The following is a 23478-nucleotide window of genomic DNA, read 5'->3' on the forward strand; positions in this document are numbered from 1 at the left end:
CGGGCGGAGGCAGAGGCGGCGGCGGCAGCGGCGGCTGGGAGGGGAGCCCCGCCCACCGGGCCGCCCAGCCACTCCCCTCCATAGCCACGCCCCCTCCGAGGTTGGCCCGCGCTGCGCAGGCAGGTCCGCAGCAGCTGGCGCCTTGGCGCGGGCCTCTGGCTGTGGCCAAAGTAAGAAACCTGACCCGAGTTCTACACCAGGACCAGAATACCCGGACCTAAAGCAGGAAAGGGTCCCCGAACTGGCGCTCTCTGATGCTGCTGCACCCCTTCTCCTAATTCCTCTCGCCTTCCACTTCTAAACCTTCTCCACACTGGATTCTGCACCGGTCTTTGCTCTCTTCCAGCCTCTCTTACTCCCTTCCCTACACTAACCCTTAAGCCATTTCAAACCCCAATGACCTCGTATAAAACTTGCAGGGTTTAACGTCTTCACAGTCCAGTGTCACTGTATCAGGCCTCATCGTGCTCAGCAGTCATGTGTATGTTTTGTGCTTGCTGCTGTAAGTAGACTGGTGGGCGCCACCTCTCTGTTTCATGTGCCAGGCACAAGAGAGAGAATTCATAAATACTTGTGGGCTGATTGCAAGTCACAGTGTGGGATTTCAGTCCACAGGTCGCTGGAACCATTCCCCGATGGGAAATGGCTCTCTTCCATTTCCATTAATGTATGCAACAGATGGCGCAGCGTCTCCAAATCAGTGTTGGCTGCTCTCCTGACTCGGCTCCTCCGTAGCTTATCTCAGGTCTGCTGGTAGTTGAGAAAATTCTAAGGATTTCCCCCCCATGTTGAAAGATACTTTCCAATGCCTAGGAAGAACCTTGATAAAACAAATGGCCCTGTGGCAAGTCTCCTGACCTCCCATTACCACTAGACACCGCACACAGGACAAAATGTAAACCAACACACACACACACACACACACACACACACACACACACACACACACACTATTGATGAGTATCGGCTCAGTTACCATGAACATTTTAAAAAGAAAACCCAACCACCAGCCACCCTTCAAGGCTTTGGAAGTTATTTCTTTCGCATCTGCCGCCATCTAATGGAAGAATAAAAGAGAAAAACTCTTACCAGCACAGCACATAAGGTGTAAAAGATTAACTAGCTGAACACAGAAGAACTTTAATTACACACATTTCTTCCACTACAACACACACACACACACACACACACACACACACACACCCCAAAGTGCAAGACACAAGAACACTTAAACTTCAGAACGTAACCTGAAGCTCTGTCACAAATGCCCCCAAGGTTCTCAATGTGTTCAAGGTAGAAGGAAGAATTGTGTAAATGGTCAAGTCCGTAACACGTCTTCACACAAACCAGTGAAAGTCATTAAGACAAATCAGAGTGGCCTGGCAATCTCTACATACTGGTGCCAGAAATGGTGGCTTGTGCCTTTATTTCCAGCACTCAGGAGGCAGATCTTTGTGAGTTTGAAGCCGACCTGGTCTAAAATAGCCAGGGCTACACAGTAGTACCCTGCCTCAAAACACTAAATAAATATCATCTTATTCATGTGTACATGTGCATGTGTCTGGTAGTACAGGGCATTGTGAGCCACCCCATGTTAATGTAGGGATTCAAACATGAATTGTCTAGGGCTCCTAACCACTGAGCCATCTCTCCAGCATCCCTAGAATCCTGTTTTTAAAACCTTAAATGGATGTATTTCCAGCTTTTGGGAGGTTAAAAGCAGGAGGATCCTAAATTCCAGGCTAGTCTGTGCTACATAGGGAGGTTCTGTTTCTTTCTTTTTTTTTTTTTTTTTAAGATTTATTTATTTATTATGTATACAGAAGAGGGTGCCTGATCTTATTACAGATGTTTATGAGCCACCATGTGGGTGCTGGGAATTGAACTCAGGACCTCTGGAAGAGCAGTCAGTGTTCTTAACCTCTAAGCCATCTCTCCAGCCATCTCTCCAGCCCATAAGCCATCTCCAGCCCATAAACCATCTCTCCAGCCCGGGAGATTCTGTTTCAAAATAAATCCTGTGGGTTAAAATGTTTTATCTTCCTACCTGAGTTATATTTGAAATGTTCCTGAGTGGGTATGTGGTTTCACATGTTTGAAAACATGTCAGGCCGGGCGGGTGGTGGCTCACGCCTTTAATCCCAGCACTCGGGAAGCAGAACCAGTGGATCTCTGTGAGTTCGAGGCCAGCCTGGGCTACCAAGTGAGTTCCAGGAAAGGCGTAAAGCTACACAGAGAAACCCTGTCTCGAAAAAAAAACCAAAAAAAAAAAAAAAAGAAAGAAAGAAAAAAAAAAGAAAGAAAGAAAGCATGTCAGACAGACAGACATCTACACTCAGACATCATCAAACAAATTCTAAAGACATGTGAAAGGAGGCCAGGCATGGTGGTGCACACCTTTAATCCCAGCACACGGGAGGCAGAAACAGGCGGATCTCTGAATTCCAGGCCAGTCTGGTCTATGTAACAATTCCAGGCCAGCCAGAGATTCATACTGAGACCCTGTTTCAAAAAACAAAATCTGAAAAGACTACCAACATTTGCAACTTAATCAAGCCAAAGAAGAGAGTATTGGGAATAGAGGTAGGTGAAGAAGAACTCTAGGGGGCTGGGGGAAATAGAGAAGTCATTATTGAGTGCTTAGCGTGGATAAGCTAGGTGCAAGGGTGATACGAAGAGGTGATTTGTTGAGCATTTTCCTTTCGTTATTTTACAGGAAAGCAGTTTCCACTGGAGTGTGTCCAAGCCAGCATCTGGCACCTGGGAAAGTGAGAGTTTGAACATACTGCACGTGAAATATAAATACGATTTGGAGAATTGTTGGTGCAGCATGCCTTGGTGAGAAGCCAAGGCTTGCAGCTGCCTTTCAAAGGGGTGTAGAAGGAGGGGATTTGCAATGTAAATTATTCCAAACTCATAATTCCAGTGGATGTTTCTTACAAGAAACCCAACAAGACTCACTTGACTTCCTGTAAAGAATTAGCCAGTGTCCTTTGGCCTGTGGGAAGTGTCACTGTCTTCTGTATGGAGTATAGGAGACACACGTAAAGAAGCTGTCCCAGCCAGGATTCGACTAATTATATTACACAAGTTTTAAATTTTGTACCAAATAACTACAACCAGCCTGGATTTGTAAGGGATGTATACTAGTTTCTTTTGAAAAATTACAGCTGAGGAATACGATATTCAAAATACACACAGAATAAGTATGTTTGCCACCTTTAAGAGTCATAAATCTTCAAGGCCGAGGGGGAGCTCAGTGGTAGAGTAGCTATATAGCATGCTAGAAGACCTAAGTTCCATTACGTAGTACTACAAAGATAAGATTCATAAGTCAGGGCTGCCAAGATGGCTCAGCAGGTAAAGGTGCATGCCATGTGTCTAGTTAAGAGTTCTATTTCTGTGATAAAGCACCGTGACCAAAAGCTACTTGGAGGGGAAAGGGTTTATTTCCCCTACACTTCCACACATGATAGTCCACCATCAAAGGAAGTCAGGACAGGAACTCAAACAGGACAGGAACCTGGAGGCAGGAGCTGATGCAGAGTCCATGGAGGGGTGTAATTCCAGCTTTTTGTAATTCCAGGCACCATCACATCCATCCATTTAAGGCTTTAAAAACAGGATTCTAGGGGTGCTGGAGAGATGGCTCAGTGGTTAGAAGCCCTAGAGAATTCATGTTTGGATCCCTACATTAACATGGAGTGGCTCACAATGCCCTATACTACCAGAGACATGCTACACATACACATGAGTAAGACTTACTTTCTTCCTTTCTTCCTTCCTTCCTTCCTTCCTTCCTTCTCCTCCTCCCTCCCTCCCTCCCTCCTCCCTCCCTCCCTCCCTCTCTCTCTCTCTCTCTCTCTTTCTTTCTTTCCTACCTTGCCCTCATGGCTTGCTCAGACTGCTTTCTTATATCACCTGGGACCACCATCCCTACAGTATGGTGGCACCACCTACAGTAGCCTGGCCCCTCTCACATCAGTCACTAGCTAAGAAAATGCACTACAGCCTGGCCTCAGGCCAGTTTTATGGAGGCATTTTTTTTTTTCAGTTGAGAGTCCCTGTTCCCAAATGACTCTAGCATATATCAAGCTGACATAAAACTAGCCAGCGCATCATGCAAGCCTAGACACCTGAGTTGGTCCCTGGAACCTATGTAAAATTTGATGGAGAGAATTGGTGTGATAAAGTTGTCTTCTTTCACATGCATGCCTACACACACACACACACACACACACACACCAACATACACACACACACACATACATACACACACAGATTTTTTTTTAAATTAAAATATGGGGGCTAGAGAGAAGACTTCAGAAGAGTACTTGCTGCTCTTCTAGAGGACCCAAGTTCAATTCCCAACATTTATATGATTGATGGCTCATAACTGTCTATAACTCCATTTCCAAGGGATCTGATGCCCTCTTCTGGCCTCCTTGTGTACCAGGCGAACAGGTGGTACACAGACATGCATACAGGCAAAACACCCATACATATAAAATAATTTTGGAAAATTAAAGATCCTGCCAGGCTGTGGTGGCTCAAGCCTTTAATCTCAACACTTAGGAGGCAGAAACAGACAAATCTCTGAGTTCGAGGTCAGCCTGGTTTACAGAGCAAGTTCTGGAGAACCGGGGCTACACAGAAAAACTCTGTCTTGAAAAGAAAAGGAAAAAGAAAATTAAAGATCCATAAATCAGCATAGTGGCACAAACCTATAATTCCAGCATTTAGGAGGCCAAAGCAGGAGGATCTTGAGTTTAAGACCAGTAAGATCTTGTTTCAAAAAAAAAAATTTTTTTTTTTTAAGACAAGGTTTCTCTGTATAGCCCTGGCTGTCCCAGAACTTGCTTTAGAGACCAGGATGGCCTTGAACTCATATAGATCCACCTGCCTGCCTCTGCCTCCAGAGTACTGGAACTAAAGGTGTGCACCACCACGCCCTACTCAAAATTTTTTTTTAGATGTTTCATATATCACAGTTCTTGGTCTTTAGGTATGCTAACACATGTGCACAATGATTGTATGTACATTTATCGCTCACTGGAAAGACTAGAAAAAACTTAACTGTGTATCAATAAGGATGATTAAATTATGACATATTCATCGTTAGTGCCTTCTTTTATTGTTTTATTAATAAATAAAGCTTGAGAGTCAGATATTAGAGTATAAATCTGACAGAGCCACAGCAACAGAAAAAAAGATCAGTAGCCCTTCTTTCCACCTTCCCAGATCAAAAGGGCCCTCGAATCTTTCCAAGCCCCTCCTTCTTCCTCTCTGTGCCTCTTCATCTGAGTTGGCCAGAAAACTCTGTAGTTTATTCCAGCCGGCTGAATGTGGACTCCACTCTCTGAATCAAAGTTCAACTCCATCGGTGGTCTCAGAGCGACAATACAAACAAATCTCCTGAAACATTCATCACTGAAATACAATTTCGTTATCGAAAAGAATTGATCCCTATTAGTCCTCATTAGAGAGGGAGAGGGGACTGCTGTAGTGACCCCCTGATCATAGGAGCTGAGCAGTCTTTGGTGATCTTCAGCCCGCCAGATGGAGACCCTAGAGACCAATGATGTAAGTTCCTCAGACTTCAAAGTCCAAAGGCGACACCCCAGATCCAAAATAGCAGAGCAACTTCCCTTTCTCTGTCTTTTTGCCCCATTCAGGCTTCTACAGGGATGAACAAGATACATCCACAACTGGGAGGGTGCTAGCTTTCTTCAGTGCACCAATTCAGATATTAATCTCATCCAGGAATACCCAGAATCAAGTTGAACCAATGAGCTGGGAACTCCATGGCCTACTCAAATAATCCTGAGTCTTTTTTTTTTTTTTTTTTTTTAAACAAGGTCTTGCTCTGCAGCCTTGGTTAGCCTGGAACTTGATAAGTGGTCTAGGCTGGCCTTTCACTCAGATCTTCCTGCCTCTGCCTCCCAAGCACTAGGATTAAAGGGTGTGCCTCCACACCCAGTGCCCTCTTCTAGCCTTCACAGGCATCCACACTTGCATAGCCATACACACACACACACACACACACACACACACACACACACACACACACAGAGAGAAGAGAGAGAGAGAGAGAGAGAGAGAGAGAGAAGAGAAAGAGAGAGAGAGAAGAGAGAGAGAGAGAGAGAGAGAGAGACTCCCAAGAAATTCTGGCACATAGGAAATCTGATCCAGGAATATTGGATCACCCACCAGAAACAGGCTAGAATCTAAAGGTCCGCCACTGAGCAGCCCAGGAAACCTTCGTTCCCAATGAGGAAAACATGGGTCCACTACCTAACGCCAGTGTCAGAAAGAAGATGTAGTAGGAGCAACATTTTCTAACACTTGACTGAGGTGCAAGAACGGCATCTAGCAAGAAATGAGTGTCCAAAAGTTCCAGCTTAGCTCTCTAACACTAAAGAACACAGAACATTGATGATTCTGAGTTGCCAGACAAGGGGCACACGCCTTTGATCCCAGTACTTGAGGCAGGCAGATCTCTATGAGTTGGGGGCCAGTGTGGTCTACATAGCTACACAGTGAGACTCTGTCTCAAAAACAAAACAAAAAACAAACAAAACCCCAAGAATGATTCTGAGAGGGCTGGGGTTCAGTAGTTAAGAGCACTTGCCGCTCTTCTAGAGGACTCTAGTGCAGTTCCCAGAACCCACATCAGATGGCTCACAACCACTTCTGACTCCAGTTCCAGAGGATCATTGATGATCATTCTTCTGGCCTCTGTGGGCACTTTCACACACACACACACACACACACACACACACACACACACACACTGTATAAATGTAACCAGGCTGACCCTAAACTCAGAGACCTGCCTGCCTCTACCTCTCTAGTGCTAGGATACCCAACCAAAAACAAGGATAATTCTGACATATCATTTCTAAATCTAGTTAAGAATATGGAGCCAGGCCATGGTGGCACTCGCCTTTAATCCTAGCACTTGGGAAGCAGAGGCAGGTGGATCTTTGTGAGTTCAAGGTCAGCCTAGTCTATAGAGCAAGTTCCAGGACAGCCAGAGCTATTACACAAAGAAACCCTGCCTCAGGGGGCAAAAAAGAATATGGAAAGCACATTGTGAGCATGGGAATGTTCCAGTAAGAGTTGGGCTTGGACTGAAGCATGTGTATTTTCTTGAACACAAGACATAAAAACAACAAGGGACTTAAGATTTGTGTCATGGTACAGCAAAGAATCTGTAGTCGGATTTTTCTTCGGGCTGCCAGCTCACAAATAATAATGACATGGAGACTTCTTATTAATTATAAAAGCTTGGCCATTACCTTAGGCTGATCCCACTAGCTCTTATAACTTAAATTAACCCATTTATATTAATTTACACTCTGCCACTTGCTATTACCTCTCTTCCATCTTGTACCTCCTGTTTCTCTCGCTGTCTCACTGGCGACCCTGCCTTTCTTCTTTCCAGAGTCCTCTCTGTCTCTGGAAAACCTGCCTAATCTTTCCTACATAGCTAATGGCCATTTCAGCTCTTTATTAAACCAATCACAGTGACACATCTTCACACAGTGTAAAGAAATATTCTGAAAAAAAACAAACAAACAAACAAAAAAACAAAAAACTGAAGCAGCAGATGCAATTACACCTGGGTGCTAAAAGATGTTTCTGTGGATGGGTTAAAAGTCAAGCAGGAGGCGAGAGCCTCGCAGTCTATTGACTGAGAGATGACAGGATAACACGCTTCCATGTCAACGAGTACCAAAGCAAAGGAGTGGACTCAGAAGACGGATGTGTGCATGTGCAATGCAATAAAAGGGTGATTCATCCAGATGGGCAATAGGAAGTGCAGGTATGGGAGAGAGAGAGTGTGTGTGAAAAGTGCTAACTTAGTTCTCCTGTAGCTCCCAGGTAGTCTCTAGTGTCAGAGGACATTAATCAAAGACCCTTAAATGAAAAATTATTCCACCAGGGGCTGGAGAGATGGCTCAGCAGTTGAGAGCACTGGGTGTTCTTCCGGAGTTTCTGGGTTCAGTTCTCAGGATCCACATGATGGTTCACAACCATCTACATAACTCCAGTCCTAGGAGATCTGATGCCATCTTCTGGCCTCCGGGGTATTGCACGCACTTGGTGCACAGACGTACATTCAGGTAAACACATATAGGCATACATTTAAAATAAAATAAAATCTAAAAATAAAGTCACTTGTCCAATATTGACTGTCTATAACAAATCAGTCAGCTAAGCAGCACATACTTTCTACCAGCCATAAGGCTTTTGAAACTTTCCATTGTTATAGTCATATGCAACTCACACGCATATGCAATAGTCTGCACGCAGCGTGGACTTCCTCTCTCTCTCTCTCTGAAGCATGAACTCCATCTGTAGATCAGGCTGGCCTCACACTCAGAGACCCATCTGCTTCTGCCTCCTGAGTGGTGGGATTCATGGCGTGTGCCACCACAGCTAGTCCAGCTTGGACTTTCTCATTTCATCCCAACTTGAGCTCTTTCTTTTCCTTCTCAGCTTCAGCAGCGGACAGCACCCGAGAGTCTTGCAAATCAACTAGGGGCTTACTACAGACTACAGGAAGACATAACTGGGCTTTCTCCTGATTCAGCATGAGACCTCTGAGCCACCACCTTGAGTCTTCTGACTGGAGGGAGAGTCGACTCAGTGTCATCATCTTCCCTGGAAAAACTACCTCCTCTCTAACTTCCCTGGTCAACTCGGATCTAGGGGACAATCGTCTAACCCCGTATCCTTGTGGCCAGAACAGATATGCAGAGAAGGGCAGAACCTGACAGTTGCTGGGCTCACACCCATGTTAGCTGTCAGACAAAATCCCAGACGTCCCCAGGGAAGTAAACACGTGAAATAATTTCTCCCATTTAGAGTATCCTTGGAGGAGGCTCAGTTTTCCATTAGATGAAACCCATCCCACTGTTGGCTGGTGATGGCAGAAGGAGATAGCAAATCAGATCAGTCTAACTGCTCCCTATCTGTGATCGTGGCTAAGAGGTGCTTCTGTAAAAGGCTTCCTCCCTTGTGAGCCTGTCCATAGGGAGTTTCTCCATCTGATGGCTCGATTCTTCCTGACCCTTCCTTTGAGATTTTATTGTTGCACTTAAATGGATTTATTTATTTATTTATTTATTTATTTATTTATTTATTTAGTGCTGGAGATTGAACCCATGGCCCAGGCATGATAGGCGAGGACTCTACACTCCTGGATTAGCTCTTTAGACTATTTTCTGTTCCCAAAGCCTACTATGCTGGGAGACTGCCTCAACTTCTCTCAGATCCAGCTTTGACTCTTTTTTTTTTTGTTTGTTTTTTCCTGACAGGGTTTCTCTGTGTAACAGCTCTGGCAGTCCTGGAAATCGCTCTGTAGACCAGGCTGGCCTCAAATTCACAGAGATCCACCTGGCTCTGCCTCCCGAGTGCTGGGATTAAAGGCATGCGCCACCACTGCCCAGCCCACTTTGACTCTTAACATCTTGGCATGAACTGGAGTCCCGACTCACGGTTGTTAAGACGTGACTAAACACTAATCCATAGAGGATGGAGCCAGGAAAAACAACAGCAAAGTGTCAAAGTTGCTTATAAGAAGACTCTAAGAGCCAGGCGGTGGTGGCGCACGCCTTTAATCCCAGCACTCGGGAGGCAGAGCCAGGTGGATCTCTGAGTTCGAGGCCAGCCTGGTCTACAGAGCGGATCCAGGACAGGTACCAAAACTACACAGAGAAACCCTGTCTTGAAAAAGCTAAACAACACAAAAACAAGAAGAAGAAGGAGAAGGAGGAGAAGGAGAAGGAAAAGGAGACTGCAAGAGCAACTGGAGAGGTCAGGCTGGAGAGATGGCTCAGCAGTGAAGAGGACTTGCTGTTTGCTCTTCCAGACCACCAAAGTCAGTTCCCAGCCCGAATCTGGTGGCTTACAACCCCCGGCTCACAGCCACCTAAATTCCAGCTCCAGAGGATCTGGTACTCTTTTCTGGTTTCCATGGGCACCTGCACACACACACACACACACACACACACACACACACACACACACACACACACCCGTGATCTTTAAAAAGTACTGACAAAGCATCAAAGGAGAGAGGGGGTCAACGTGTCACATGCAACTGACAAGTTTAGGAAAACATTTTGACGACTAAGAAACGACTGGAAAGGTCAAACTTAGCTTAGTGGCCTGGTGGGGTCAGAAGCAAGAAAAACATGGAGGGTTTGAGACACCAAAGATGCATCTGTAATCACTTCTGTTTTCATGAGGGTTTCTCTTAGCGAAGACAGAGAAATCAATTGCCAGAGGTGCAGTGTAGTTTTGCATGGATCTGGATCACAACTACCACACTCCCCAATATCTATTTATCTATTTATTTTGTTTTTTTCAAAACAAGGTTTCTCTGTGTAGCACCAGCGGTCCTAGAACTCACTCTGTAGACCAGGCTGGCTTCGAACTCACAGATCTGCCTGCCTCTGTTGGGATTATATGTGCCACCACCACCCAGCTCCTTTGTTGGCCCCTTCGTTCTCCTCAAGGCTTATCTATATGATAAAATGTCTATTGAATACCTTTATGCCATGTTTCAACATTTACTCACAACGCACGTACCCACCAGCCTGTAGTCCTCTCTGACTGAGGTAGCCAGATCACTGCAGCTTGGCGGGGCAACAAAGAGAGCGCGCACGCCCCCTGCTGGATGCTCTACAAACTGCAGCCCAGCGGGAGCCCGGCCTTTCTTCGTCCGCTACTCTGAGGAAGCAGCCAGGCGAGCGCGCGCACAGCTTTCTGGGAGAGTAGTTACACTCTTGAGTTAGAACTACAAATCCCGGCGTGCACCGCACCGGAGCGACCTAGTTGAGGGGGAGCTCTGGAGACCCTGAATCTTGTTGGTCAGTGCTTGTAGCAATGCCTTACAAACTTGACTCAGTGTTTGCAAGCGGCTTTGGGGAAACACTACAGCTTCCTTGACGCTGGTGCACAGGCCGACTTTTGCTTTTGCAGCTTCCTAACTGTGGCGAATCTGCCGCTGCGTCACGATGGCTGAACACCTAGGGAAGCATGTGGAATCGGCTGTGGGAAGTACGACGCGAAAGGTTCTAAGGCCACTACGGTCATGGCGGCCGCTGCCCCCAAGGCCGGGGGTTCAGCTCCCGAGGCGGCAGGTTCCGCCGAAGCTCCTCTGCAGTACAGCCTTCTTCTGCAGTACCTGGTGGGCGACAAGCGTCAGCCCCGGCTCCTGGAGCCTGGCAGCCTGGGCGGGATCCCGAGTCCCTCCAAGAGCGAGGAGCAGAAGATGATCGAGAGGGCGATGGAAAGCTGCGCTTTCAAGGCTGTGCTAGCCTGCGTGGGAGGTGAGGCGAGGCTCGTGGGACCCTTGGGAGGCTGAGGACTTGGAGGGCCTTGGGGTTCCTTGCTAAGACCACGCGCCTGGGGGGCGAAGGACCCTTGGGTCTCGACCTTGATTGCTCCCCGGCAATCCACTCTTGATCCTGGGGTTAACATTCATGGTTGGGGATTGGAACGGAGAATCAGAACTACGGTCAGAGCCTACAGATTGGTAGTAATAGGTGCTTTCGTTCATTCATGTATTCATTCAAAAAGCTGTTACTAAGCAACTGTCATGTGCCAGGCTGTGGATGTGGATGAGAGTGACAAGAGCCTTGCTAGAGAATTTCTAGGAGCCGGGCAGAAGAGTGCCGCAGACGTATAGAGAAGTGCCAAGGCAAAGGCCCTCAAGTCAGAAGTTTGAAGTTAATCCCAGCACTCAGGAGGCGGGGGCAGATGGATCTCAGTGAGCTTCGAGGCTAGCCTGGTTTACAGAGAGAGTTCCAGGACAGCCAGCTCTACATAGAGAGAAGCTGTCTCAAAACAAAACAAAACCCAACCACCAACAACAAATGAAAACTATGAAGGCCAGTGTGATTAGACAGTCGAGATGCGGTGGGATGGGACAATCCAAAAAAAACCAAACAAACACAAATTAACCTTTGAGGATTTGAGAATGTACAGCACACTTCCAGTGTACAGATAAAGGCTGACTGCATTTGTAGATAAATTTAAATTTCATTGGGAATGAAAAACATTTAAGAAATCCAAATAGCAGGAGTTCAGGTCTTAAGAAGTGGGGATGAAGAGGCAGGCAGCTCTCAGAGTTCCAGGCCAGCGTAGTCTGTATAGCGGATTCCAGGACAGCCAGGATTACATAATAGAAACACTGTCTTGAAAATAAAAACAAAAAACCGGCCAAAGAAAAAAAAGCAAATCTTAAATGTAGTAGAGAGAAGAGAGGGTTTTGGAGCTGGAGTGATTAGAAAGCAGGCAGTTGGAGGGAGTGGTGGCGACCACAGATCGAGGTGAGAGCTCCGGGCAGATGGCCTGGAAGATTTCTAGGTTGAAGACTGCTTCAGATCTGATCATTAGCAAATGGTGGTCACACATGTGTCTCAGACAGACATACCGCACTGCATACATAAAAATAAGCTTTAAAGAAGAAAGAATGCTAAAGTGCAGCTGGTAAAGTTCTTGTCACGAAAGCATGGAGATCTGAGTTCAATACCCAGCACCCCCATAAAAAGCCAGGTATGGCTGGGTGAGGTGGCCCAGGCTAATCCCAGACTAGACAGGCAGGTGGATCTGAGCTTGAGGCCACCTGGCCTACATAGCAAGCTCCAGGAGAGCCTACATAGTCTGCATCTCAAATACATAAATAAATAAAAATAAAAAAAAAAAATAAGAATGAAATGAATAATAAAATAAATGTCGGTTATGCCTGAAAATGACTTGTAACCTATCAATGGGAAGACAGGCAGGCAGTTCTTAGAGTTCAGTTATCAGTCAGCCAAGCTTAACCAGTTAATTCTGGATCCATTGAGAGACCCTCTTTAAAGAAGAAAAAAGTGGCTGGAGGTAGTGGCACCCACCATTTTTGTTTGTTTTGTTTTTCGAGACCGGGTTTCTCTGTGTAGTTTTGGTGCCTGTCCCGGATCTTGCTCTATAGACCAAGCTGGCCTTGAACTCACAGAGATCTGCCTGGCTCTGCCTCTTTGCTGGGATTAAAGGTGTGCATCACCACACCCAGCATCCGGACAACAGAGGCAGGCAGATCTCTGTGAGTTTGAGGCTAGCCTGGTCTACAGAGCAAATTCCAGGACAACTAGGGCTGTTGTTACACAGAGAAACCTTGTCTTGAAAAAAAAAAAAAAAAAAAAAAAGTGTATGGTTCCTGAAGAGTGACTCCCTAGAATTGACCTCTGCCCTACACCCACATACACACAAAGAAATGTCCAAGGCTTGCTGGACATCTGTTGATCTGTTGATAGCAACCCAGGATTTCCTGTATACTAGCCATGAGACTCTGGAGACAGTTACTTAACATCTCTGAGCTTTGGTTTGGAGAGCACAGCTGGGTGGTACACACTTTTAATCCAAGCACTTGGGAGGCAGAGGCAGGCGGATCTCTTGACTTTGAGATAGCCTGTTCTACAATAGCAAGTTCCAGGCCAATCAGAACTGCATAGTGAGACCCTGTCTCAAACAAAAAAAAAGCCAGAAAGAGAGAGCAATAACATCTACCTCACAAGTTATTGTGAAAAATAGAGTATTCTAGAATATGTGGTAACGCCTAAGTGACTGTTATGGTTCAGGGAATGATATACAAAATTGGTAGCTGAACTTGATTTGAGGGTGGCTGGTCTACAGAGGAACAGAGGGTTAAAGCTGAAAGGCTGGAAAAATGAAAGGAGGAAGAAATCCTAGGAGTCAGTGGGGGATAGACTCCGATGTGACTATGGAGGAAGCAGGATTGAGATTGAATAGCCAGAAGCCAGAAAGACCACCTTCAAGTATCATCCCAAAATGGTAGTCCAGATGTGCAAAACAATCTTATCTCTGCTTGTTTCTAGGATTTGTCTTGGGAGGTGCATTTGGGGTCTTTACTGCCGGCATTGATACGAATGTAGGCTTTGACCCTAAGGACCCTTACCGGACACCTACCGCAAGAGAAGTTCTGAAAGACATGGGACAAAGAGGAATGTCCTACGCCAAAAATTTTGCCATTGTGGGCGCCATGTTCTCGTGTACTGAGTGTTTGGTAGAGTCTGTAAGTGCCTCTGACTTTCTAAGAAATCCTTGTTGCCAATGCACACCTTTTTTGTTCTGTTTTTCAAGTCATGGTTTCTTTGTGTAGTCCTGGCTGTCCTGAATCTGAATCTCGCTCTGTAGACCAGGCTGGCCTGGAATGCACAGAGATCTACCTGCCTCTGACTCCTGAGTGCTGGGATTAAAGGCATGTGCCACCACTGCCTGATGTTGTTTGTTTTGCTATTTGCTATTTTGGGGGGCCCACCACCCAGCTCCCAAATCACAGAGGCTTATTCTTTTTTTTTTTTTTTTTTTGGTTTTTCGATACAGGGTTTTTCTGTGTAGCTTTGCGCCTTTCCTGGAACTCGCTTTGTAGACCAGGCTGGCCTCGAACTCACAGAGATCCACCTGGCTCTACCTCCCGAGTGCTGGGATTAAAGGCGTGCGCCACCACCGCCCGGCTTGGCTTATTCTTATTTATAAGAGTAAGATATAGAAGAGAACGGGAAAAGCCCAGAGGCAAAAGACAGGTTAAGGGAAAGCTGGCAAGAAACAAGCCAAGCTAAGCTGTTCTCTTTCTTCTATATCTTACTCTTATTCCATGGCTTGCTGTGTAGCTGGGTGGCTTACCCTTGTAGTCCTCCTTCTCTGGCTACTTCCTTCCTCCTCCCAGATTTCTCTGTCTATATATTCTTTCTGTCTGCCAGCCCTGCCTATCCTTTCTCCTGCCTTGCTATTGGCTGTTCAGCTCTTTATTAGACCAATCAAGTGTTCCAGACAGGCACAGTAACAGCTTCACTGAGTTAAACAAATACAACATAAACAAAAGTAACACACCTTAAAATAATATTCTACAACAGCCTGTTTTTTTTTTTTTTTAAAACCAGTCCTCTTTTTAAAAAATTTAGATTAAAAAGTTTGTGTTTGGCCGGGCGGTGGTGGCGCATGCCTTTAATCCAGCACTCGGGAGGCAGAGCAGGCGATCTCTGTGAGTTCGAGCCAGCCTGGCTACAAGTGAGTTCAGGAAAGGCGCAAAGCTACACAGAGAAACCCTGTCTCGAAAAACAAAAAAAAAAAAAAAAAAAAAAAAAAAAGTTTGTGTGTGTGTGTGTGTGTGTGTGTGTGTGTGTGTGTGTATGAATGAGTGTAGACCAGGTAGGCCTAGAACTCACAGAGATCCACCTGCTCCTGCTCCTGAGTGCTGGGATTAAAGGTGCATGCTATCACTCCCAGCCCATCACACAACTTTTAAAAGAGCAATGTTCTTAGTGTTCTTCCTGGAATGCAGATTAGAAATGTCAAGCCTTAGTTAGATGGGTCTGAAGCAGGAGCATGAGATCTGGGTCAGCCTGAGCTACATAGGAAGACTGCCTCAAAATAAACATTTAAAAATATCAAATTTTGATCTAGATTAGTCCCTAATGTGAACTTTTTACATATTTATAATATGGGTTTTACTTTTTTTTTTTTTTTCTTATTTATTTGGTGCTGGGGATTGAACTTGGGGCTTTATGCATAGTAGGCAAGTGCTCTACCACTGGGCCACATCACCAACTCAGGTAATTGTAGTTAATGATTTAAAATAGTTTAATCTCCAGTTTAGGAGAATATAAGAACTCTTGATTATTTCCCAAATGCTGGACTTGTCTTCAGCCCTCTGGCGCCACCTGCAGGAAGCATGTATAAGCACATACAAATTTTAGGAACTGCCCTTTGGAAATAAGGTTTTCCTTTGACTAGGACTAACCTAGGCAGTTGGAAGCCCTGTGTTTTCTCCCTCAGTCGTCTCGCCGGACTCTAACCAGCATCTCTCCACCCACAGTACCGGGGGAAGTCGGACTGGAAGAACAGCGTCATCAGTGGCTGCATCACTGGCGGAGCCATTGGTTTCAGAGGTTAGTAAACAGCTCTCGAGTGGCTTTCTTTTGTGGTCTGGACAACGTGCTGATGTTGACATTTCCCAACATGAGTGTTCCAAGGATGCTTGATAGTCTTCCCTCTGACAAATAAATCCTGGCTGCTTCTGTGTTGACTCGGCTCTGGAAACTTGCTTATATCTCCATCTACGTTAGGCTTTCTCAGCTTGGCACTCTAGAGATTTTGGACCAGATAAAATCTTTTTCTTTTTAAAAACTATGTACTTTTATTTGTATGGGTGTTTTGCCTACATGTGTATGTCTGTGTACCACATGTGTGCCTGGTGCCATAGGAAGGCATCAGGTCCCCTGGACTGGAATTACAGATATTTGTGAGTCATGTGGCTGGTGGGAACCAGACCCGGGTCCTCTACAAGAGGAACAAGTACTCTTGGAACTGCTGAGCCATCTCTCCAGCCCCCCAGGTAAATCTTTGCTGGTGTGTGGAATGGGATCATGCACTTGTAGGCTGTTTGGCCAAATGCTCATAACTTTTTAGGATGGGGGCTTTTGCTGTTATCAAAAGCCACCCAAGGGTGGGAAAATTACCCATAATTAACCAGAGCTATATCTTGCCTAGAAAAAGAGCTTCCATATTGAATGTGTGAGCCGATGTTCTCATGGTAAGTGGTGTGTTGGCATGTAGGATAGTGCAGAAGCCTAGCAAGTCACTCGGCCCTGAGCAGTCCCATCGTCCACACCTGCAGGCTGTGCTGAGACTCAGTCCCTGGCATCTCAAGTGTCTGAATTTTTTCCCCTTCTTTTTCTGGAGCTGAGGATCAAACCCAGGGCCTTGCACTTGCTAGGCAAGCACTCTACCGCTGAGCTAAATCCCCAACCCCTCCCTTAATTTTAGACTGTTGTCAGGGTTTTGTTTGTTTTCCAGTTCTGGGAACCAGACCCGTCCTGGTAAACACTAAGCGTGAGTTCTAGTACTCAGCCCCAGCCCCAGCAGCCAGTTTTAACTTTGTGTATAAATTTTAATAGCTGTGTCTTTCTGCAGTTGGGGACTCTTCGATTTCTACTAATTGAAAGCTAAGTACACACTGGCCATGATGATACATGCATGTAAGCCCACCACTCAGGAGATCTTGCCTCAAAAACCCAAAGGGGCTGGTTGGAGAAGTGGTTATGAGCATGCACAATTCTTAGAGAGTTCAGTTCCCCACACCCTTACAGCTACCTGCAACTGTAGCTTCAGAGGATCTGACACCCCTTCTGGCTTCCTGAGGCACCCATGTACACATGGCATTCGTTCACTCACACACACATACACATAAAAAAAAACCAAAATAAATTTAAAATACAAGGGAGACAGAACAGGAAAAGTGCAGACATCCTCAGAATGTGAGATTATCAGCTAGAAAGAAGCCAGCCCTCACCTCCTCCCTGTTCCAGTGTGGAGCACTGGCCTCAAGGACTTGACCTTTCCTAGAAGCAGCATGTATTGCTGGGCTACTCTCCATCACTCACAGTTTGACTTAGTGGAAGCAGAAGCCTCTCATCTTCTGAGAACCAGTGATGAGCTGACATGAAAGCCGGCTCCTCACAGCCATGCTTGGTGGGCAGAGCGGCTTCTCTTTTGGTCTTCTGTAGTGTAGTTTTCCGGGGCTGTGAGCTCAGCTCCCCCCAGGATTGCTTTGATCACCTTCCCAGGAATTTATTCCATAAACAGATCAGGGTGTAAGGCTGTATGCTTTCATGTGATTCCAAGGGCCGCTTCCCTTAACCACTTTCTGGACTGTGAGGGACTAGTTCCATACAACTGGACACAGTAATCGTTTGGAATGAGAAGAGCTAAGCAAATGTATAGTTATGTGAAGCCCAGTGGTTTGGATGGGATATGTTGCTTCACTGAAATCTTACCAAGGCATTATGAGTTTGAATGATTGCACATGCTTAACTTGGTTTCTTTGCCTCTCTGACGCAAATTTTTTGTAAGTCCAGTCCAGTCTAGCACCTGTTACTGTGGTAATGCTGCTTCTGTTTGCTTTGCAGCTGGTGTGAAGGCCGGGGCCATAGGTTGTGGAGGCTTTGCCGCTTTCTCTGCTGCAATCGATTATTACCTACGGTGAAAGAAATGGCCTGAAAGGAAGCAAGATGCCGTCCCCCTTCAGAGCTGGTTTTTGGAGCAGTTCCTACACACCTGGCATTGCTTCAGGAGAGAAGCCAATTGTTTCCCTCTACAGTGGGTGGTGTGAGGGAGCCACCTCGCTGTCCTCTGCCTCCAGCCATTGGAGCAGCCATACTTTTCTACTTCTGAATTCCAGCCAGGTTTCCAGGGTAGATGGTCTGTCTCTTTGCAGTAAAAAGATCAGGAGGCAGTGTGTTGACTGTTAAGAATTGAGCTCAGTCCTGACGTCACTCAGCTCTCCAGCTGTGAACAGGGAGGTGGCAGGATGTTTGCCCGTAGCCAGGAAACTCTTTTGCCTTGCAACTTTGTGCAAGCAATCATCTGAATACCAGGATGAGGCAAAGTAAACTCACACCATCCAGGCAAGTACGTTATTTCAGTTAGTATCTTTGCTGTCCTTGTTAAAGATACGTATATGGGGGCTGGAGAGATGGCTCAGTGGCTAACAGCACTGGCTGCTCTTCCAGAGGACCCAGGTTCACGTCCCAGCACCCACATGGTGGCTCAGGGATTCAAGGCCCTCTTCTGACCTCTGAGGGCACCAGACACCACTGCCCGGACATTCATGCAGGAAACATACCCAGTTTTGTTTTCTTTTCTAAAGAGCATATGCACTGTTAGTTTATTTTTCAGATTTACTTCACATCTTCCACAAATGATGCCAGGTGGCCCGAAGAGTGACAGGTTCAATGGGACAGTTGGGAAATAAATCTCTGAAGGGCTCTGGGGATGCTGGGCTCAGGGAGTGTGGAATCTAATCTGTACCTTTATCACTGCAGTTGCTCCCTCAGCCAGGCCTTGCCACAGCAGCACAGTCTAGCCAGCCAGCCCTGTTCTCAGATGCACTGACTATGCTGGTAACCCTGCCGCCTCCTTAGAGAGAGAACCCCACTGTGCTGGCTGATTGTCACGCATGCAGCTTGCTGAACCAGTGGTCTCAGGCCCCAGCCCAGTTTCAAGATACATGAGTACTTGCTTTGGTTAGCCTGCCGGCTCAGTCATACAGGAACTGTTGAAGGCTTGCTCACCACCACCCTTGTTCTCCAGAAAGTTCTTTGGCTTTTAGAGTTTTTTATTTCAACAGTTGAGCCCAGTTATAGCATGGCAGAAAACTAGCCTTTTAATGTTGGGGCTGTGCCACTGGACTGTAGTGTCGTGTGGGGGTGAAGGTGGACTGGATGGACCCAGTCCTGCCCTCCGTCAGCTCCAGGAGGCTCCGCAAGGCCTGGGACTGGCTGCCTTAGCCAGCCTTCAGTCTTTTTCCCTGCTATACACTAACCCTTCCACTTTTCCTTTGCTCTCTTCCTCATCTGTACTCATCCTCAAGCAGAATTCAAAGACTCAACTTCCACATGAGTCATCTGAGTGTGTATTTGTATGTGAGTAATGATATCCAATCCCGAGTAACACCGTTCTGCTCTATCTTTGGACTGGCTGTACGTTAGTATATAGGGCTCGTGTTCTCTCGCTGGGTCCTTTTCACATCCATTCATTTGCTGAAGAACTCAAGGTTTAGCAGGGCGGTGGCCCACGCCTTTAATCCCAGCACTCAAGAGACAGAGGCAGACGGATCTCTTGAGTTTGAGGCCAGCCTGGTCTACAGAGAGAATTCCAGGATAGCCAGAGCTACATAGTGAGACCCTGTCTCGAAAAACCCAAGACTTCGTACATGCTAGGCAAGTCCTCTATTAATGAACTCCCCTGCCTCTAGCCCCCAGTGAATTCTGTATGATGCATGCCCTGTTTTCATAAGCATGAGGCTTCATTACTGAAAGACCAGCTGAACATACCCCTAGAGCTCTGAAAACAAATTTAGGAGTGTTCCTACACTGTCTGTAAATTCCTCATCTAGGAACACCTTTTTGAAGAAAGGATGGTTTCTACCTGGTGCCTGTCAAAATGCTCAGGCCTGAGGTCTTTGGCCAGCTGGTCTTCCACATGAGCCACAACACAAGAGATGTTGGCATCACAACTCTCCTGGCAAAGAGGAGTCTCAGGGCTGTCAATAGACATCAGTTGAACAAGCCAGGCCTTGTCCACGTGGACTGTTCAATCAAGAGGAGATGAATAGCTTCCTGTTTTAGGTGGCTGGGGGGTCAGTATGAGCTCATAAACCAAACAGCAGTTTGCAGACACATCTGTTCCTGATCTCCAGAATAAACAGTGTCCAATGGCTTCGGCTGGTGGAAGCCTCACACAAACCCTACTGGCTTCCCCAAAGGGGAGTGGGCTCTTGGTGTGAGATGCAGATCTCTAACAAGCAAATTCTACCAAGGGCTGCCATAGAAGATGGGTCGATTTTGAGGAAAACGGAGACGTTAATGGAAAGCCAATGGGCCACCTCTACTATCTTTCCCAGCACACTATGCCCAGGTCCGTAGTGAGTGTTCCATGAAGGGAACTATAGCACTTGGAAATGTGGGTAGAGTGACCCAACGTCAGAAGAGAGTTCGAGGATAGACAGATGGACAGGTTCCTGCAAACACATCTGGGTGCAGCTGGAAGGACTTAAATATTTAGATTGGTGATCTTCCCTGGACTACTGAGAACACAAACATCCACACCACAGGGCTGAGTTTTGTGCAAATGTTGGGGCTTTGCATTTTTTTTATTAACATTTCCCTCTCACATGGTTTACATCAATTTATAATAATCTACATTAAGTTTAAACAGAACAGAGACAAAAAAAATATATCCATACCAACTTATTAGGGGTTCCATCCTACCTCGTCAGCAAACGCTGGCAGCCCTCATTCACTGCCCAAGCAAGTGCAGGCATGCCTGGGATTCCTGGACCCTGTCTCCCGGTGCCTTGCTGGCAGTGATGGGGTTCTGGGCTGCATGGCCCCTGTCTCAGGAGAAACACCAGATACTTCCTTGGTGCCCCACTTGGGGTGGAATTTATAAATAATAGAAACCATTAATAATTCTCAGTTCCTCTTCCAGCCTTCCTGCTGTTATATTGCCTAAGCAACCAGGGGACTGCAGTAGCTAATGCATAGAAGCCAACATTCCTTGTTTTGAAGAGACAGGAGGCACTGTTTTGATGGGCTTTGATAATTTGTTACTGTCAATTCTTTGGAAGCAAGAATGCCACACATCAGCACCTGAGTGCCAAGACAGTGGCTAGATGATGTGACCTCTACACTCATGGGCATTCTCTTTCACCTGTCTGAGACAGCAAGGCTCCTTGTTAAACTGCTAATAGGCAGTTGGGAAGTTGGCATTCCTTTCTCCTGTATGCACAAACTGTACCGTTCTGTCAAAGGCAACAGGTATGGATAGGACCTGAAAGAGCCCTGCCTCCCACCTAGCAGACACAATAGCTTGGGGGCCAGCAAACCCATCTTTAGACTTAGCCCTGAGCACACACAATGAGGGCTGGTCTCCCCAATCCTGAGGGCCAGGAATCAACTCTGCCACATAGAAGATACAGGAAGCTGTGTGGTAGCTCAGGCTCCTATGACAGGAGCACCTTTCCCTGCTAATTGCCATCGGACTGGAAACGGTGCTTTGGGAATAAATCTCCTTCTAGTACCAAGCAGTAAGTTGCAGAGTTGGAAATGACACCTGCTGACCCCATCATCTGGAGCCCCAGCAGACACACGAGGGCGACAGCCTGTCCTCCAACTTCTAGAAAGCTTGGGATTACCCACAGGGCTGGATTTAGGAGCTGGGGCAGTGCCAGGGCAAGACCATTCCAGCTGGGCTGTGCCTTCTGTTCCCAGGCTCTGGAGCATGCATGGCAATGTGGCTGCCCCGTGGCAGTGCTTGGCTGTTGAGAGTGTAAAATCTAAGGCAAAAGTACCACGAGGTATATGAGGTTCCAGGTTCCAGGACAGAGCCTGCTTTCATCTGGACACCTGATTCAGCCACAGAAGTTGCCCTCCAGGAGGTCATGCTCCACTACAACAACCTCCATGGGTCTTTACTGTGAAGACTGGCTTCCCTCGACTCGCCCCTGCTGCCTGCTCCATCCATCTTGTTCCTTCACAGCCTGGGTGCCCACCACGCCCTCAGGTGCAGCATTCCTGACCTCTCCTGATAGCAGGACACTTGTGAGTCGTCACACTCAAAACAACACCAGGGGAAAAGGAACAGGAAACTCAGCAGTAGGAGAAACAGTTGAAGATGCCTCATGGTAGGCAGCAAATAGAACAGACAAACCCCAGAAAGGGTAATTCTCAAATAGAACATTCCAGAAATCAGCTCTCCAGCTCTGTGCTAAGCTGAGAATCAGTGTGTGTCTGTCTCCTTGTTCAGCGTCTGCACAGACAGCAAGGAAAGCAGGTGTGAGGCCAAGGGTGGCACACAGCACACGGGACAGGCCACCACTGCCCGGGGCCTCTGCAGAACTTTCCAGTGATGGAGCAAAACCCCACGCTGCACATGCATGCAGCAGGCTGGGAAGATGGAGAGGGCAGAGACACTGCAGGGAGGCTGCAGTCTGGGAGCAGGGCCAGGATAGGAGAAGCCGGCAGCAGTTACACAGCGCAAAATAAAAGTCCCCAGACTGGACTCAGGCAGAAAGAAAGCGTTGAAGAAATGAAAGAACAAAGCAGGCCGTCTGTGCCCACACCGGCTCAGCCACTACCCTTTCTGCATGACAAATATACATAGAACACTTCTTAGACAGCACGGAGCATCAGACACACGCACAGGTACAGAGGGCAGGAGCTGCGGGGTGCTGAGGAGGCTCGGGGCTGGTCAGCTGGCTTTGTACAAGGTGGCACAAAAGATGCACAAGTTGCAGTTCTCGGAAGGTGGCTTCCCCTGGGCTCCGGAGGGCTAGGCTGGGGAGTTTCAGTTGCAGTCTTTTCAAGTCTATGTTGGGCCCTGGCTGGAGGGCTGCCTCTGGCCACCCCCACAGCTGCCCGCCTCCGGCTACACATCTGTGGAGAAGTACAGTGTGTTCCGCTTCAGTTCTGCGAAGGAAATGGGGGGATGATGCAGGTAGTAAAGTAGGACCTGGACCTGTGGGGAAACAAGGAGACTGAGGTTGTGGTCCTCATGTTCCAGACCCTCCTTCACCTGCGAGGCTGAGAAGATTATGACTCCCGAGCTGCAGCCAAGTCTGTTGCCCATATCACACCCCAGGCTCCTTCTGGCCTCTCTCCCATTTTTTGGAAGCCCAGGTTCCTTCGCTCATTTCCAGCACTAGAGGGTGCTGCAGAGCCAAGGGTCGGAGCCACTTCCGTGTCTAAGTCAAAAGCGTCTAGTGTGGGCCTGAGATCAGCTTTGGCTGAGCAGCCTGTCCTAGGTATTGACCCTGAAAGTAACCCCAGAACTTTCATACATTTGGTCAACCCCCTGGCTCCAAACCCACTTTACCCAAGACTGAGGTACTCTCGGGAG

General features: G+C 47.0%; 2 protein-coding genes across 7 annotated transcripts in view; one reads left to right on the forward strand and one right to left on the reverse strand.

The window, feature by feature from the left end:
- The first annotated feature begins 10972 nt into the window (after positions 1-10972).
- Timm22 (translocase of inner mitochondrial membrane 22) lies at positions 10973-19542 on the forward strand. The gene is made up of 4 exons (XM_028866787.2): positions 10973-11345; positions 13896-14092; positions 15896-15968; positions 17988-19542. The coding sequence occupies exons 1-4, from the start codon at positions 11108-11110 to the stop codon at positions 18062-18064; spliced, it is 585 nt and encodes a 194-aa protein (XP_028722620.1). The 5' UTR covers positions 10973-11107; the 3' UTR covers positions 18065-19542.
- Positions 19543-20695: 1153 nt separating this feature from the next.
- Positions 20696-23478, reverse strand: part of Abr (ABR activator of RhoGEF and GTPase) — a 199107-nt gene continuing 196324 nt past the window's right edge. For 5 of the 6 annotated variants that reach the window (XM_028866792.2, XM_028866790.2, XM_028866791.2 and 2 more), the window contains one exon: positions 23008-23097. In XM_028866792.2, coding sequence (XP_028722625.1) covers positions 23008-23097 — 90 coding nt within the window. Of the gene's footprint in view, positions 23098-23478 lie in introns of all 6 variants that reach the window. The other variant, XM_037200611.1, reaches the window with a different exon arrangement.

This window comes from Peromyscus leucopus, chromosome 8b, assembly GCF_004664715.2.
Source record: "Peromyscus leucopus breed LL Stock chromosome 8b, UCI_PerLeu_2.1, whole genome shotgun sequence".
NCBI classification, from domain to species: domain Eukaryota; kingdom Metazoa; phylum Chordata; class Mammalia; order Rodentia; family Cricetidae; genus Peromyscus; species Peromyscus leucopus.

Excerpts from the sequence above, each read along its gene's own strand:
- Timm22 (XM_028866787.2), top strand. The coding sequence starts at position 11,108 with ATGGCGGCCGCTGCCCCCAAGGCCGGGGGTTCAGCTCCCGAGGCGGCA. Across the intron at positions 11,346-13,895 it reads TGTGCTAGCCTGCGTGGGAG|GATTTGTCTTGGGAGGTGCA; the intron begins GTGAGGCGAGGC and ends GCTTGTTTCTAG. Across the intron at positions 14,093-15,895 it reads CTGAGTGTTTGGTAGAGTCT|TACCGGGGGAAGTCGGACTG; the intron begins GTAAGTGCCTCT and ends CTCCACCCACAG.